Here is a 12,957-nt window from a genome sequence, read left to right as displayed (position 1 = left end):
ATTATAAATTTACTCCATATTAAGATTAGACATATAGGTTCCAAGTTAGCTGCCTTTAGTACGATATAGTACAAGCTGGATTGGGAAAGATTTTGCACTAAGCAAACAGCTACCTAGAGACAAAACTGACTAGGGAAATAGACCCATGCCTGCTATATCAGTGTATAGGCTAGTGATGGGCAAAGTACAGCCCACAGGCTGAATCCAGCATGCCAGGCAATTTAATTCAGCCCATGGGTGCTCACCAATTAATTGTTCCCCACCCAGCCTGCGCTCTTCGGTTCAACCCTTGTCCTTGGAGGGCCTCAGCCTGGCCCCAGCCAGCATGGGCAGGGTGTGCCTGTGGGTATGTGGGGTGCAAAGGAGGGTGGAGGGGATCTGGGGACCCTCCCACACACCTCCCCCCATGGCGCACAACCCCCCTCACCACTGGTGGCAGCAGCAGCTGGTGGTGGGCCCTTGGGGTGCTCATGGCCCAAGTGGCTCCAGCCAGTTCCCAGAGCTCAACATACAAGGAGTGGAGCCACGCTGGTAAGGAGTGGAGCCAGGCTAGTCCACCTCTATCACCTGGGGCTCTCATGCAGCTCCCAGGACTTGTGTGCCACCAGGTGGAAGTCCCGTGTGATGGAGCCATGTGCAGCTCCTGGGACACCACTGGGAAGAAGGGAGCAGGGAAGGCAGCTAGTTCCATTGTGCAGGGCTTCCCTCCTGTGGTATGCGAGTGCTGGGAGCTGCACATGAGCCTCAGATGATAGAGGTGGGCTGGCCTGATTCTGCTCTTTGCCACCATGTACATCTTCCAGAATGGGCTGGAGCCACACACTGCTGGGCAGCTGCACCTGCATGGGCCTTGAGCACCCTGAGGGCCTGCTGCCAGCTGCTGCTGCTGCCAGTGGAAGGGGCTGTGCGCCATGGGGGGAGGCATGTGGGGGGCTCCCCACCCTTCCCATACCCCCTCACAACCCCCCACATGTACACATACCCACATTCCCCAATGTACCTTACTTCCACACACAGCCACACACCCTCACAAACCCTGCACACACCCATCCACATCCACACTACACACCCCCTCCCACCCATACACAGTCATACGCCTCCATAAACCCTACACCCACCCACATATCCACCCCACTACACACACACACCCATGCCCCAACCACACTCAGACTCCCCCATGCACAATATACAAGAGTAAGACTTTATTTTTGAGCTATTATGCAATGACCTCTATATACACTATGCAAACACAAATAAATCAGGACAAAATATTTTTTGAAATAAAATTAAGATAGGTTATAGTAGATGTTTGACTTTTAGTGCATAATTTGTTTTTTTCCAAGATGGCACCCCCTTCTCCCAAAGGACTACTTTTGGGGGCAAGGGGAGAGATGTCTGCTGGCAAAGGTCAGGGGTTAGGGGGTGAGAATTCTGGTCCCAAGATGGTGACCATGGGGCAGGGCACCTGTCAAGCTACCACTGCGGTCCACGTCAGCTCACCAAGACTCATTAAGCAGCCCTCCAGCTGAAATAATTGCCCACCCTGGTATAAGTCAGTCCCCACTTTGTAAGAGGTAACTTTACCCTGAATCAGTGACTAACAGCAGGCTGCATTGTCATGCATCCACTCCTCTTTTATTCAGAGTGGAGTTAAATTTTTCTGGAATAAATTTGTTGTGTGTGTACCTTCTAAGATAAATAAAACCAGATAAATTTAGACAAATAGCCAATATTACACTTCCCATAATAGGTAGAATATTAAATCTGTGAGACAGAGCTTTTAGATATTATTCTCATTGCTTTATGTCAACATTTATATTGGCCTCCAGTTAATTACATTAAAAATAAACAAGAACTAGATATAGAGTTACCTAGAGTTAAGAAGGAAAAATAAAAACATAAGAAACATTACCAAGAAGAAATTATTTGGTGACACAGAAAAGATATTAAACATAAAAGCTGAACATTAAATAAGTTATATGAAAAGCAGTGTACCTGTGAATAGCCGATTATGTCTCCATTTTCATCCAGCACATTAAAATTAATGATCGGACCCTGGACATCAGGATTGCTGAAGTCTGTATCACTGTAAATGTGCACTACAGGTGCCCCATTAGTATACTTTAATGTAGACAGCACAGTGTAGGTGTAGTGAGCTAATGCAAAGGTATGCTGTTTTATGTTCTCCATCCCACCTAGGAGGCAAACAATATATAGGTGTCAAATACCTTTTCTTTTTTAAATATTGTTTTTACAAAATAGTAATGAGCTCTTTTAAATGAACGTACACTATTCAAAGTTTTCCATTTCCTTACAAAAGCTTCAGTGGTGCTATAATATCACAACAGCCACCTACCTTCCTATTAGTCAATGCAGACTTTTAGATGGGGACATTTTTAGCTTAACCTCACAGACACAGTAATCTTTTTGGTCCAAATCCACATACATCACAAAGTCATTCTGAAATAGTTTTGCTAGAAGGGCAAGTTTTGTTGGGTGACCCAAAGGACTAAAAAAGAGCTGTTCAACTGGTGGTTCTTGAAGGGCTAATTTGTGGTTCCTGGGCTTCCACTTGGCTGCTGCTCTCCCCAATGCTTTGGCCACAGTAGCAGCCAGGAGCTTCAGGCTCCCCCTCCCTCCTCTCTCTTGAATTTCCTGCCCCTTGCCCAGGGGCAGAGTGGTGCTGCATGCCATAGCCTGCCAAGCCAGGGAGCTGAGACTGAGGGTCAGGGGTGGTAGGGCACCCACAAGCATGGTGCAGAACTGAAGGGAGGGGTGCCCAAGGGTGTGGTTCAGTGGCAGGAGGGCATCCATGTAGCATGCTGCTGCCACGGGTGTGATTTGTGGGGTGTGCAGCCACTGACTGCTTAGAAACCAGAGAGCCCTGGATTAGAACTGTGCTACAGATCATGAAAACTGACATCAGTACTAGCATAGGGGGCAAAACAAAATGGAAAAAAAAAGATCAGTTCTGCAGTGAGTACACCTCATGCAAGTCCAATTTCTTCAGTGGAGTAACACAGGGAGTAAGTTAGTTAACATGGCCTTTGGTCTGGACGGAAAAGAAAGAATCCTTCACAGCCAAAGATTTCTTTCCCTACTTCTTTGCCATACCCTAAGGCTTCCAAAGGCATCCTGCTGGATCCACATTTCCCAGACGTGTCTTTGTTTTGACAAGAGTATGTGTCTCATTTACAGGTACCCGGTAAGATGGTTTCTAGTTCCTCACACTGGATCACGGCCAAACACATGCACACAGATATTTTATTGTCGTCAGCAGTGACCTATATTGAGTTTCAGCAACAAAAACACTGGAATCTCCCATTTGAACCAAAGGAGAAATTACCTAAACTGTGGGGAAGTCATACCATGATCACTGGGATAATCCATTGGCAGGAGCTTATTGAGCATGACTATGGGTGCTGCATTAGAAATAGGTACAAAACAAATGCATACTACATATCTTCTGGAGAACAAGAATGAATAACAGTCAAGGTAGAAACTAAAAAGGAATACTGAACTCTTACTTGAGGGGAAGATGAATTGGAAGATAGTAAGCACAGTATTACAAAGATGCATGAATCAGTGTAAGCATAGGTCGAGTAAAATTGTCTGTTCTGCATTGCTACCAAAATGTTGACGAGGCACGTAATACAGAATCACTTTGGATTATGCAGTTATGTACATATTATAGAAGAGTGGGTATGCCTTTTTTGGTGGGTATGCCATAAATAAGCTCTGTCCCCTCCCCAGGTACCACTCCAATTCCCTTCTCCTGCCTAATCCATTACTCCTCCCTATCAGATGTGCCATGTGCTGAAAAATGAAAACGTTCAGTCCTAGGTATGGTGGACGAATGGTGAAGAACCTCTGTTTACCGCATCGTGCAAAGAAATATGATGTAGCATGAATGCCTGCAGGCCCTTCTAGAACTTTTGCCAGAAGCCATTCAGTATGATTTGCCACTGTTTTTCCTGAATTAACTTGGCCAACTTCTCTAAAACATTTTTCCCCTAAAAACTTCCTTTGTGTTATAGTGTTTGAGGAGAAAAGCTCTAGCCCAAGAGGTCCTAAACACTGTTGAAGATAGCAACATAGAGAATAATTTTTTCTCTGATATTGCTAGAGACCTAGCCGTCTTAATAAATCTCAGTGCCTTGGCAGTTTCTGAGATGCCTTTAATTCCTGAGATTCACAGCTTTTGCAAATTGGCAAGAACCTCTTAAAGGAAGATTAAACTACTTTTCTCATGCTTTGTTGAACAAATCTCCGTCTCTTATTCACACCAATCATCCTATCATTTCTATATTGTCTTCAGCCACTCTTGATTTACAGTTTCTTAATCACATCTCTTTGTCCATTAGTCAGAAGTTGCTGAGTCTCTTAATTATTTATTCTGACAAATACAAATGCAATTGCCTGTAGTTGATCCTTCTTAACACTGCAGACAGAATGTATTGTTGCCAATGGTCTGTATTTTCAAGGAACAGAATAGGTCAAGATTATGGCTGATGAAACAAAACTGATGATTCATAGCTGGTTTTAACAAAAATCGTATATCTATTATTCAGTTTTGATATCTTCTTTAATAATATGACCTCTGTACTGCTCTGTGCATGAATTTTCCTATTTCCTGAGTTTGCATCTACCACTGCCCCAGGAAGTAGATGGAGGGGAAGAAAACTGCAACAGATCTCCATCCTCTCAAGGGGTTTGTGGCCTTCAATTAATGTGTATGCATAGTGCAGTGGGGGGGCTAACCTTTTTTGGCAGGCATGCCACAAATCAGCCCTACACCCTTCTCAAACTACACAACTATATTTCCACTGCCTGCTTTTAAAGCAACACAGGTTGAACAAAGAAGCTCATTGCTTTTCCACACTGGCCCCTATACTAGAGGTGTTCTACAAGACTTTTGGTGCCACTGTTAAATACTACACGGTCTTTCCTAGATATACCATTTCTTTGTGCTTTGTGACATCTTGACCATGTCAGCACAGGGTAAACTCTGTTTCTTTCTCCACAAGCTCTGGATACAGAATATGGAAATTAATGGTGCATCAGCATCAAAACTTCACTGCATCATGGTATTCCTTTTCTACATGGTGGCTGCATGTGCCCTCAGCCACTCTTCACATCTGCTAACCCACAACAAGAGGAGCAATTGTTCATGGCAGATATACTGAAAGTATAAGCCCATACCCCTGCCTTTTCTATTTCTTTACATGGATTTATTCTCTTAAAGCCAGATCCAAACCCAATCTATAAGACAGACTTCACGTTGGATCTTATCTGCAATATTTCCCCTCCTTTGTTGACGTACATAGTTTCATAGTTTCATAGATTTAGGGTCGGAAGGGACCTAGTAGATCTTCTAGCCCGAACCCCCGCCAGGGCGGGAGAACAACAAAACCCCAAAACAAAAACGGGACTCAAATGAGTCCAGCCAGGTAGGCATCCAGCCTCTTCTTAAAGACCCCCCAGGGTAGGGGCCAGCACCACTTCCGTTGGAAGTTGGTTCCAGCTCCTAGCCGCCCTAACTGTGAAGTAGCTTTTGCAGATGTCCAATCTATACCTCCTCTCCATCAACTTGTGCCCATTACTCCTTGTTAGGCCAGCTGGCGCTAGGGGAAACAGCATCTCCCCCAAACCCTTCTGGTCCCCCCTAGTGAGTTTATAGACGGTCACCAGGTCCCCCCTCAGCCTTCTCTTGTGGAGGCTGAATAGGTTCAGGTCCCGCAGTCTCTCACTGTAGGGTCTGCCCTGTTGTCCCCAGATCATGCGGGTGGCCCTCCTCTGGACCCTCTCCATGTTGTCCACATCCCTCTTGAAATGGGGCGCACAGAACTGGACACAATACTCCAGCTGTGGCCTGACCAGCGTCGCGTAGAGGGGGAGGATCACCTCCTTGGCTCTACTCGAGATGCACCTGTGGATGCACGACAAGGTCCGGTTAGCCCTGCCAACCATGACCTCGCATTGTCGGCCCATGTTCATCTTGGAGTCAATAATGACTCCAAGATCTCTTTCTGCCTCCGTGCTCTCAAGTAGGGAGTTCCCCATTGATCACCAATAGAACTGCTTCCCTCCTACTGTCTCCCACTGTCCTTGAAAGGACAGTTTAGGAAGAAATGAATAGATGTGATATAACCTAGAACCTGCTCAAGAGCTGGATATTAGACTACACAGGCTAAAGGAAGAGGAGGAAATGTTTGCCTTTGGCCCTTTTCTCTAACTCCACCTATAAAACAAGGGAAGAGAATTAATTTCTCCTGTAGTTTAATCTAAATGAAGAGAAAAAAAGGTGCACAGGCAAAAAGATATTAGAAATAAGTGAGATAAGCAGGATTATAATACACTATTTCATACCAGCTGAAAACTCCTTAAAGTGTTCACTGAAAGAAGGAAATTCCAGTTTCTATTATGAAGATGCACCCTTTCTCCGTAGGACTAGGTGTCTGTGCCTGTAGTTGGATGGCCTTTTGCTGTGTTATCAACTCTTTAAAATGTACCTACTGTGTCTGTAATATGGAGGCCTCTGCCTTCTCTCTGTACCATAATCTCTCAGCAGTAATTCTGTGCACAATAATTTAGATCCTTTTATACTTTACCCTCTCTCCCACCACCTCAATAAATTTAGACTGTGGAAAGCAATTGCTTAATTCTCCGTTCAGGATGTTATACTGAGACCTACCATGAAACACATACTCAAGTTTTATCTTAATGAACAGAAGGAGTTCTGATGCCCCATCTCACATTTTTAGGGCAGCTATTTTACACTGCTAGTTCTATATGGTAAGGGATGATAGCAGTCTTTGAGTAAAGCAAGCAGAGCATTCTGAAAGGAAGAGTTATTCATTTGTTTCTTTATTCTTAATTTCTCTGGAGTGGAGTAGAGACGAGATGCTGCACATATTTGCTGGTCTGATTTTTAACATACCTTTTAATTATTAGTGAAATTCAATTCGGCTTAGCTGCTTGTTTGACCGAAACCATGCTACACTCCAGAAAAAGTTACAAATCAAAATAATTTTACTGACTGCTTGCAATGACAATTCAGCTTCTTTTATGGGCACAGTTTCTGGCCATATAGGTAAAAAGAGTGCAACATTTTACAATGGCCCCACCCACAGAAGCGATAGAGAAGCTTTCCATCTCTGCTCTTCTTAAAACCCTAGGGCATTCCTCAGGTATTTTGTATGCTATATAATAACAGCTTACATACAGACCAATTCTCCATAGTACCAGTGATAGAACAGTCTCAGGTTTAAGAGAACAATAAATCAATGCTTATTCAAGCAAAATTCTTCTGCTATTGATAGAGGTTTTACAACCAAGGTCTTTCTCAGTCCAGCAGACACCACATCCTCCCTGGTTACTATCCTATCAAGTTCTATGGGGAAGCCCTTGCAAAGAGGAATGAGACAGCCACACTTTCTGCTCTTTGGGATAAGATCAGCTACAATTACCTTGGGGCTCCAGAAAACAAACGGTTGTCAAAAATCTGGCTTTCCATCTCCCAGAACACTTCATTTGCCAGTAATACCTTGCTGTGCATTTATGCTATAGCAAAAGGATGAACTTAAAAAAATGCTCTACCCTGCCTGGCAAATGAATTTCTAACATTGCAGGGTCAGAATTAAGTGGAACTCCTCTTTCCAAGAATTTCTCTATAATGCCTAACTCCACAGTTTTACCTTGTCCACTTGAAGGGCTCATGATTTCTCAATGGTCTAGTAGTTCATTCTAATTGGGGCTATAGATCACTGTAATACAGCTAACTAGCAGCTTGCAGCAACAATAAAATATCTGCTCATGTCTTTGTTACAAAATGGGATCTCCCTCATCATCAGCAATAGTGGCTCACAAAAAATACACAGAGAACCCAACAAAGCCATCCTTCCTTTTCAAGACTATGACAAATTTGAATTAGTGTCTAACAGTGTATAATACAGGCACAGGTGAAAGTTAACTGTTTTTTTTTAAAGAATGATATAGCACAGATATTTTCCTTCTTACATAAGGCAACTAGGTCCTGTAATTTAACAAAATACTTCACCCTTGCTGCATAGGTTCTGTCTTCCTGCAGGCCCTACCTTAGCAAGTCCAGTCTAGTTGTCTTGGTTTGGTTCCAACTTCCACCATGGCCTACTTGGCAATCCCAAACAAGTGGTCCTGGAGCCTCTTAAGAGCTAGATGGGTCACTTAGCCAATGCATCACAGTGATATACAAGACATATTCCAATTATAACTAATTACACAAAATTAAAAAAAATGTAAATGAAGGATAAGGTATTAGAAGGGACCTACCAAATTCATGGGGGGTGTGGGTTGCACAGTAGCTCCTTTAATCTTGCAGGTTCCTCCATGCGCTTCCCCCTCTTCCCACCAACTGCTGATTGGATGAGGGCCCCCAGTGGCCCTTCTCTTTGTTGCTGACCAGCCGGGAGGCAAAAATGGCACCATATTTAAAACTATGGTTTTCTCTTCCCTGCCAATCAGGAGTGTGGGGACGGACCCCTTGGCCAATTGGCAGGGGAGAACATTCGGGGGAACCTGCAAATTAAGGGAGCTGCCAGGCAGCCCACTTCGGCTGTGAATTCAGCAGGTCCCTAGCTCTTAATGAACTAACTGAAAGGTACCATCTTAACAAATGCAAATAGAAAGTGAGTAACCTGGATTTTTCATTACTATGGAAATCAGAACACATCAAGTTTGTAAAGTAAGTTTTATTCTCATCCATTTTAAACAATACACCTTTCTTTACTGCGGCCTTGGAGGTTTCTCTTTTCCATTGCTTTCCTTTGGCAAAGAGGATGCTTTGACTAACATTCTTGCTTGTCATTTGAGGCCTCTTCTGGGAAGTATCACTAAAATATCAGCAGCCTTATTCACTGAGTGGAGGTAATGAAACAGTGCCAACTACTTCTAAAACACTGTTTTGAGATTTCCTTGACATATCATCCTAATAACTACGATACATGAATTTGGATGACTAGGAACAAAAATCACTGTATATATTGTACTCTATCCTAAACTGGGCAACACAAATTCCATCAACAGAGAATACGACCCATTGGGCGCATCGCCACGAGATGTTTACTGTACAGTTGACTAATTAGTTGTACAGTAAACTTCTCAGCATCTACACATGCTCCACTATTAGGCTGGAGTAAACTAATTTACTCCACAGCAGGCTAGTATTGTAAATACTATTTGTAAATACTATCCTGCTGTCCTGTACATACTAGTAAATACAAGTACTATCCTGCTACACGGTGAAAACCTCAGCAGCAGCACATGTGTAAATGCTGGAGGGACTGGCTGGGGCCTGAGAGTTCTTCAGTGTTGGGGCTGCCTGCCAATTAGCCAGGCCCAACACTGCGGGCTGGCTAATTAACCATTTGAGTTTCCTTGTGACCCAGCCAGCCCCTCCACAGCATGCTGAGCCAGGGGAGCAGCTCTGGGCTTGCAGAATGACCCCTGCAGCCCCTGCCAGCTGGGGCTGCTCTGCCCTGGCTCCACATCCACTGCATGCATAAACTGTGGAGTTCACTGCTCCAGAGATTATTGCTCCTGGGCGCATCTTCAAACTGCATGCCCAGGGGTAATAAACTCCAGAGCAATCAACTCTACAGTTTATTCATGCACTGAAATAGCATGTGTAGATGCACCCATTGTGTAAAAGCATTTAAGAATTCTGTTAAACTGAAAGACACCTTATTAACTTAGCAATTCAGGAACATCCAAATGAGCCCTTTTTTGTCCCCAAAAAGTAACCTAACTTGCAGCTCATCGCACAACATACCTGTGAAAAATGTAAGGAAAATTCTACTGCTAATTAACCTGCTGTTAACTTCCTCTGGCTGGATTGGGAACATCAAAATACTGCAGTCTCAAGCCTCATGTAGTTATTCACCTAGGTAAACAGGTAGGAAAAGTTTATATTTCCATATAAAATTGCACTGATTAAGAAAGGGTAGATTTGAGGAACAGATGCTACTACTTTGACGTGACACGGAGCATTCTCAGGTAATATATGTGTGCAGTTGCACAAACGCTCCAAGTCCCTTGCTTACTCATCAAGATATGAGAAATCCAGAATTCCTCAAAACACAGCTGCTCTGAGGTACACTTAGTAATAATCCCAGTAAATCTGTAGCAATGATTCTACAAATAGTGTATCTGACAGCAAGAAGCTATTATACGTTAACCATTGTCAGGTCATCATCACACTGTTTGGTCCTAATAGTTTCTGAAATCCCTGGCACTTGAAATACTATGGGCACTCTAAGTAGCAGGAGCCAAGAATAATGATATGGTATGGTGGTTAAAGACTCAACACCTGTAATTTTGTAAAGTACAGGGTTGACATACTTTGATCAATTGCAAGTGAAGTGTTCAAAGTTGCTAAAAAAACAGAAAGAGAAGAGGCTTGAACGACAACAAACAGCAGAATTACTTAATATGAGAAGTATAGAGAAGCACTGATAATTTGTAGGATTCTGAAAAGAATATTTAAATTTACTTCCATTTTTGCTTCCTAGTTAAAACAGCAAGTAGTGTTGCAATAAAAGGCCACTGCAAAAAAACCTGAATTATACCAATTATGGCAATTGCAAAATCAGAATCAATCAGCACTTGACATACCATTTTAAAAACCTTATTTTTTACAAGACATTGGTGATTCTTGCTCGTAATTTTTTTCATGTTGTAAATTAATGTTTGAGAAAATACGGCAGAGTATAAAATTGTCTTGACAGTAGGCATCCTGGAAGAAAGGTCAGATAAAGTCACTGGTTTCTCATTAGGAACTTTTCAGTTCCAAAAATATGAAAAGAAAGAAGGGGCTATTAGCATCTATAGACAAGACTGTAATAACTGTCTGAGAGGGCTCCTCTCTTTCTGAGATATACTGACATAGATGAGATCAGCCAAAGCAATTGAAAAAAGGGTCAGCACTGTTGGCAATATGTTATGTGCAGGGGCATGTGAAAAATTTATTTTTTAGTTTGAGGGCTGGTCCCATCCAAAATGGTTCATAGAGAACTTCCACTTTCCCTTTTTCTTTTCTTTTTTTTTCTTTTTTTTCTTTTTTTTTTTTACCAAAGCAAAACTCCCAAGGCATTTCTAACAAAAGTAAAGTAATAGAAACAGGCTGCATCTACATATGCAATTAATGTGGCTGAATAAATAGGAGAGCAATCTGCTTTGTAATAAACTACTCCTGGCTGCAGCATCTACACATGCACATAAAATAGCAGCAAACTGAGTCAGGGAGGAACAGTTTGGGTCAGGGCTGCTCCTGCCCTGCTCTACCCGCCTGCAGCAGCCAGGAGCAAATCTAGGCTCTGGCTGCAGCTGCCTGGGTGCCAGCCCTGGGCTGGCAGGGGGCATGACAGTCATCTCCCGGATCTGGTTGGTGGTAGCAGTGTGGCTCAGAGCCTAGGGGGCAGCCACAGGTTGGGAGGGGGACATAGGGTATCAGGCCTGGGCAGGAGGTGGCTGTTGGGTGATGGAGGAGCTGGCTGGGCCACAAGGCTCCTGCAGCTGCTGAGCCATGTGGCTAGGCAATAGGTAAGAGTGTGGCCCCCTGTTGGCTGGGCTGACCAGGAGCAATTAACTCCTGTGTCAGTGTCTATATGGCTAAGTAAAAACAGTAGAAAACAGTAAAAAAGCCAGAGGCTGAATCAATTCAGTCTTTGCAGGTTAGTCTAAGCTGCAGGGATTAAATTGAGAAACAAGTGAACACACATTCACTTTTGATTTAGGAAATGCAGCCACATGCCTGTAGTAGCTCAGGCCAGAAGCTGAGAGGTACTAAAGCACACCTCCCATCCTGGCAGCCACTGGGACTGAAGGGAAGGGACTGAAGCCCCTGCTTGAGATGAAGGGGCATGGCCAGGCCTCAGCCCCGGGGTGGCATGATGGAGCGTGGGGATTTAAATCCCCTCCCTGGCCCACATGGCCAGCCTGGGTCTGCCTGGGCTGCGGGGGAGTGCCCGCTAGGCTTCTGCCCCCGTCCCCCCACTCGAGGGGCAGGGGAGGGCAGCCCCTGCCAGGCTGAGAAAGGGGGGGAGGTGGGGAAAAAGAGGCATTGAATTCATAAAAGTTTGAACAAAAATAGTCCTTTTTCTGAAGCGAGCATGTATTGAAGAGAGCAGTCTGCAACCTCAAGCCCTCAACAAATAACAACCAAAAATCTTCACCTAAGCTAAGGTACAGCTCAAAAAACACAGTGGCTAAGGACAGACATTCAAAAAGCCTGAGCCTGAACTGATTCAACGTTTGTCAGTTAGTCTAACCTGGCTATGCTGAACCGGTTTCCAACCATACAGACAATCCCTCTGGACTGACGAAATTCAGACACATGCCTGGAGGGGCTCATGCTAGAAGCTGGGGGACCCTAGAGCAGCCCTCCCTTCCCTTGCACAGAGTTGAGCTGAGGGGGGTGCGGCCACACCCTGGCAGGACTTTCTCATTAGGGAGGTCTGCCTGCACCATCCCAGGCTTTTCCTCACTGGTTGCTCAAGTGATTGGACAGTTGTCAGCTGCCAGATCCTTGCTAGAACTTTGAGGCAAGGTGGTGTATGCAGTGCATGCATCTGTTGATGATACGGAGCTTTTTAGTTTGCCTCCCTGCTTGTCAGACTGCCTGCAGCAAACTGACAGGTGAGCAAGGTAGCCCAGAGCAGATAAGTGTGTTTATCACCTGATTAGCAAAACAATAGCTTCTCTCCCATTACTTCAAACTGTTGATTAGCTCCAAAAGCCCTGTTCTGTCTGCCTGCCTGTCCCACTGAAATTGGAGAGACACACACACATAGACACCTCTTGGCATTAGCTAGCACATCACATGCCTAGGGTCCATGGGGCTGGGGTCCATGCTGTAGAAGATGGGAAGGAGTGAAGGAGAGATTTCCTGCTTGAGCAGCAAGGGGGGGGGGGGGGGGGGGG

At 44.3% G+C, this 12,957-nt stretch overlaps 1 protein-coding gene across 2 annotated transcripts in view; it reads right to left on the bottom strand.

Annotated features, from left to right (window-relative positions):
- The window catches only part of MOCOS (molybdenum cofactor sulfurase), a 494,081-nt gene that overhangs the window by 56,427 nt on the left and 424,697 nt on the right, over positions 1-12,957 (bottom strand). For both annotated transcript variants that reach the window (XM_019509228.1, XM_019509230.1), the window contains exon 6: positions 1,996-2,195. In XM_019509228.1, coding sequence (XP_019364773.1) covers positions 1,996-2,195 — 200 coding nt within the window. The remainder of the gene's footprint in view (positions 1-1,995; positions 2,196-12,957) is intronic.

This window comes from Gavialis gangeticus, unplaced genomic scaffold, assembly GCF_001723915.1.
Source record: "Gavialis gangeticus isolate Ggan-Ray unplaced genomic scaffold, GavGan_comp1, whole genome shotgun sequence".
NCBI lineage: Eukaryota > Metazoa > Chordata > Crocodylia > Gavialidae > Gavialis > Gavialis gangeticus.
Note: the sequence above shows the minus strand (reverse complement) of the source record. Positions and strands in the feature narration are given on the sequence as shown.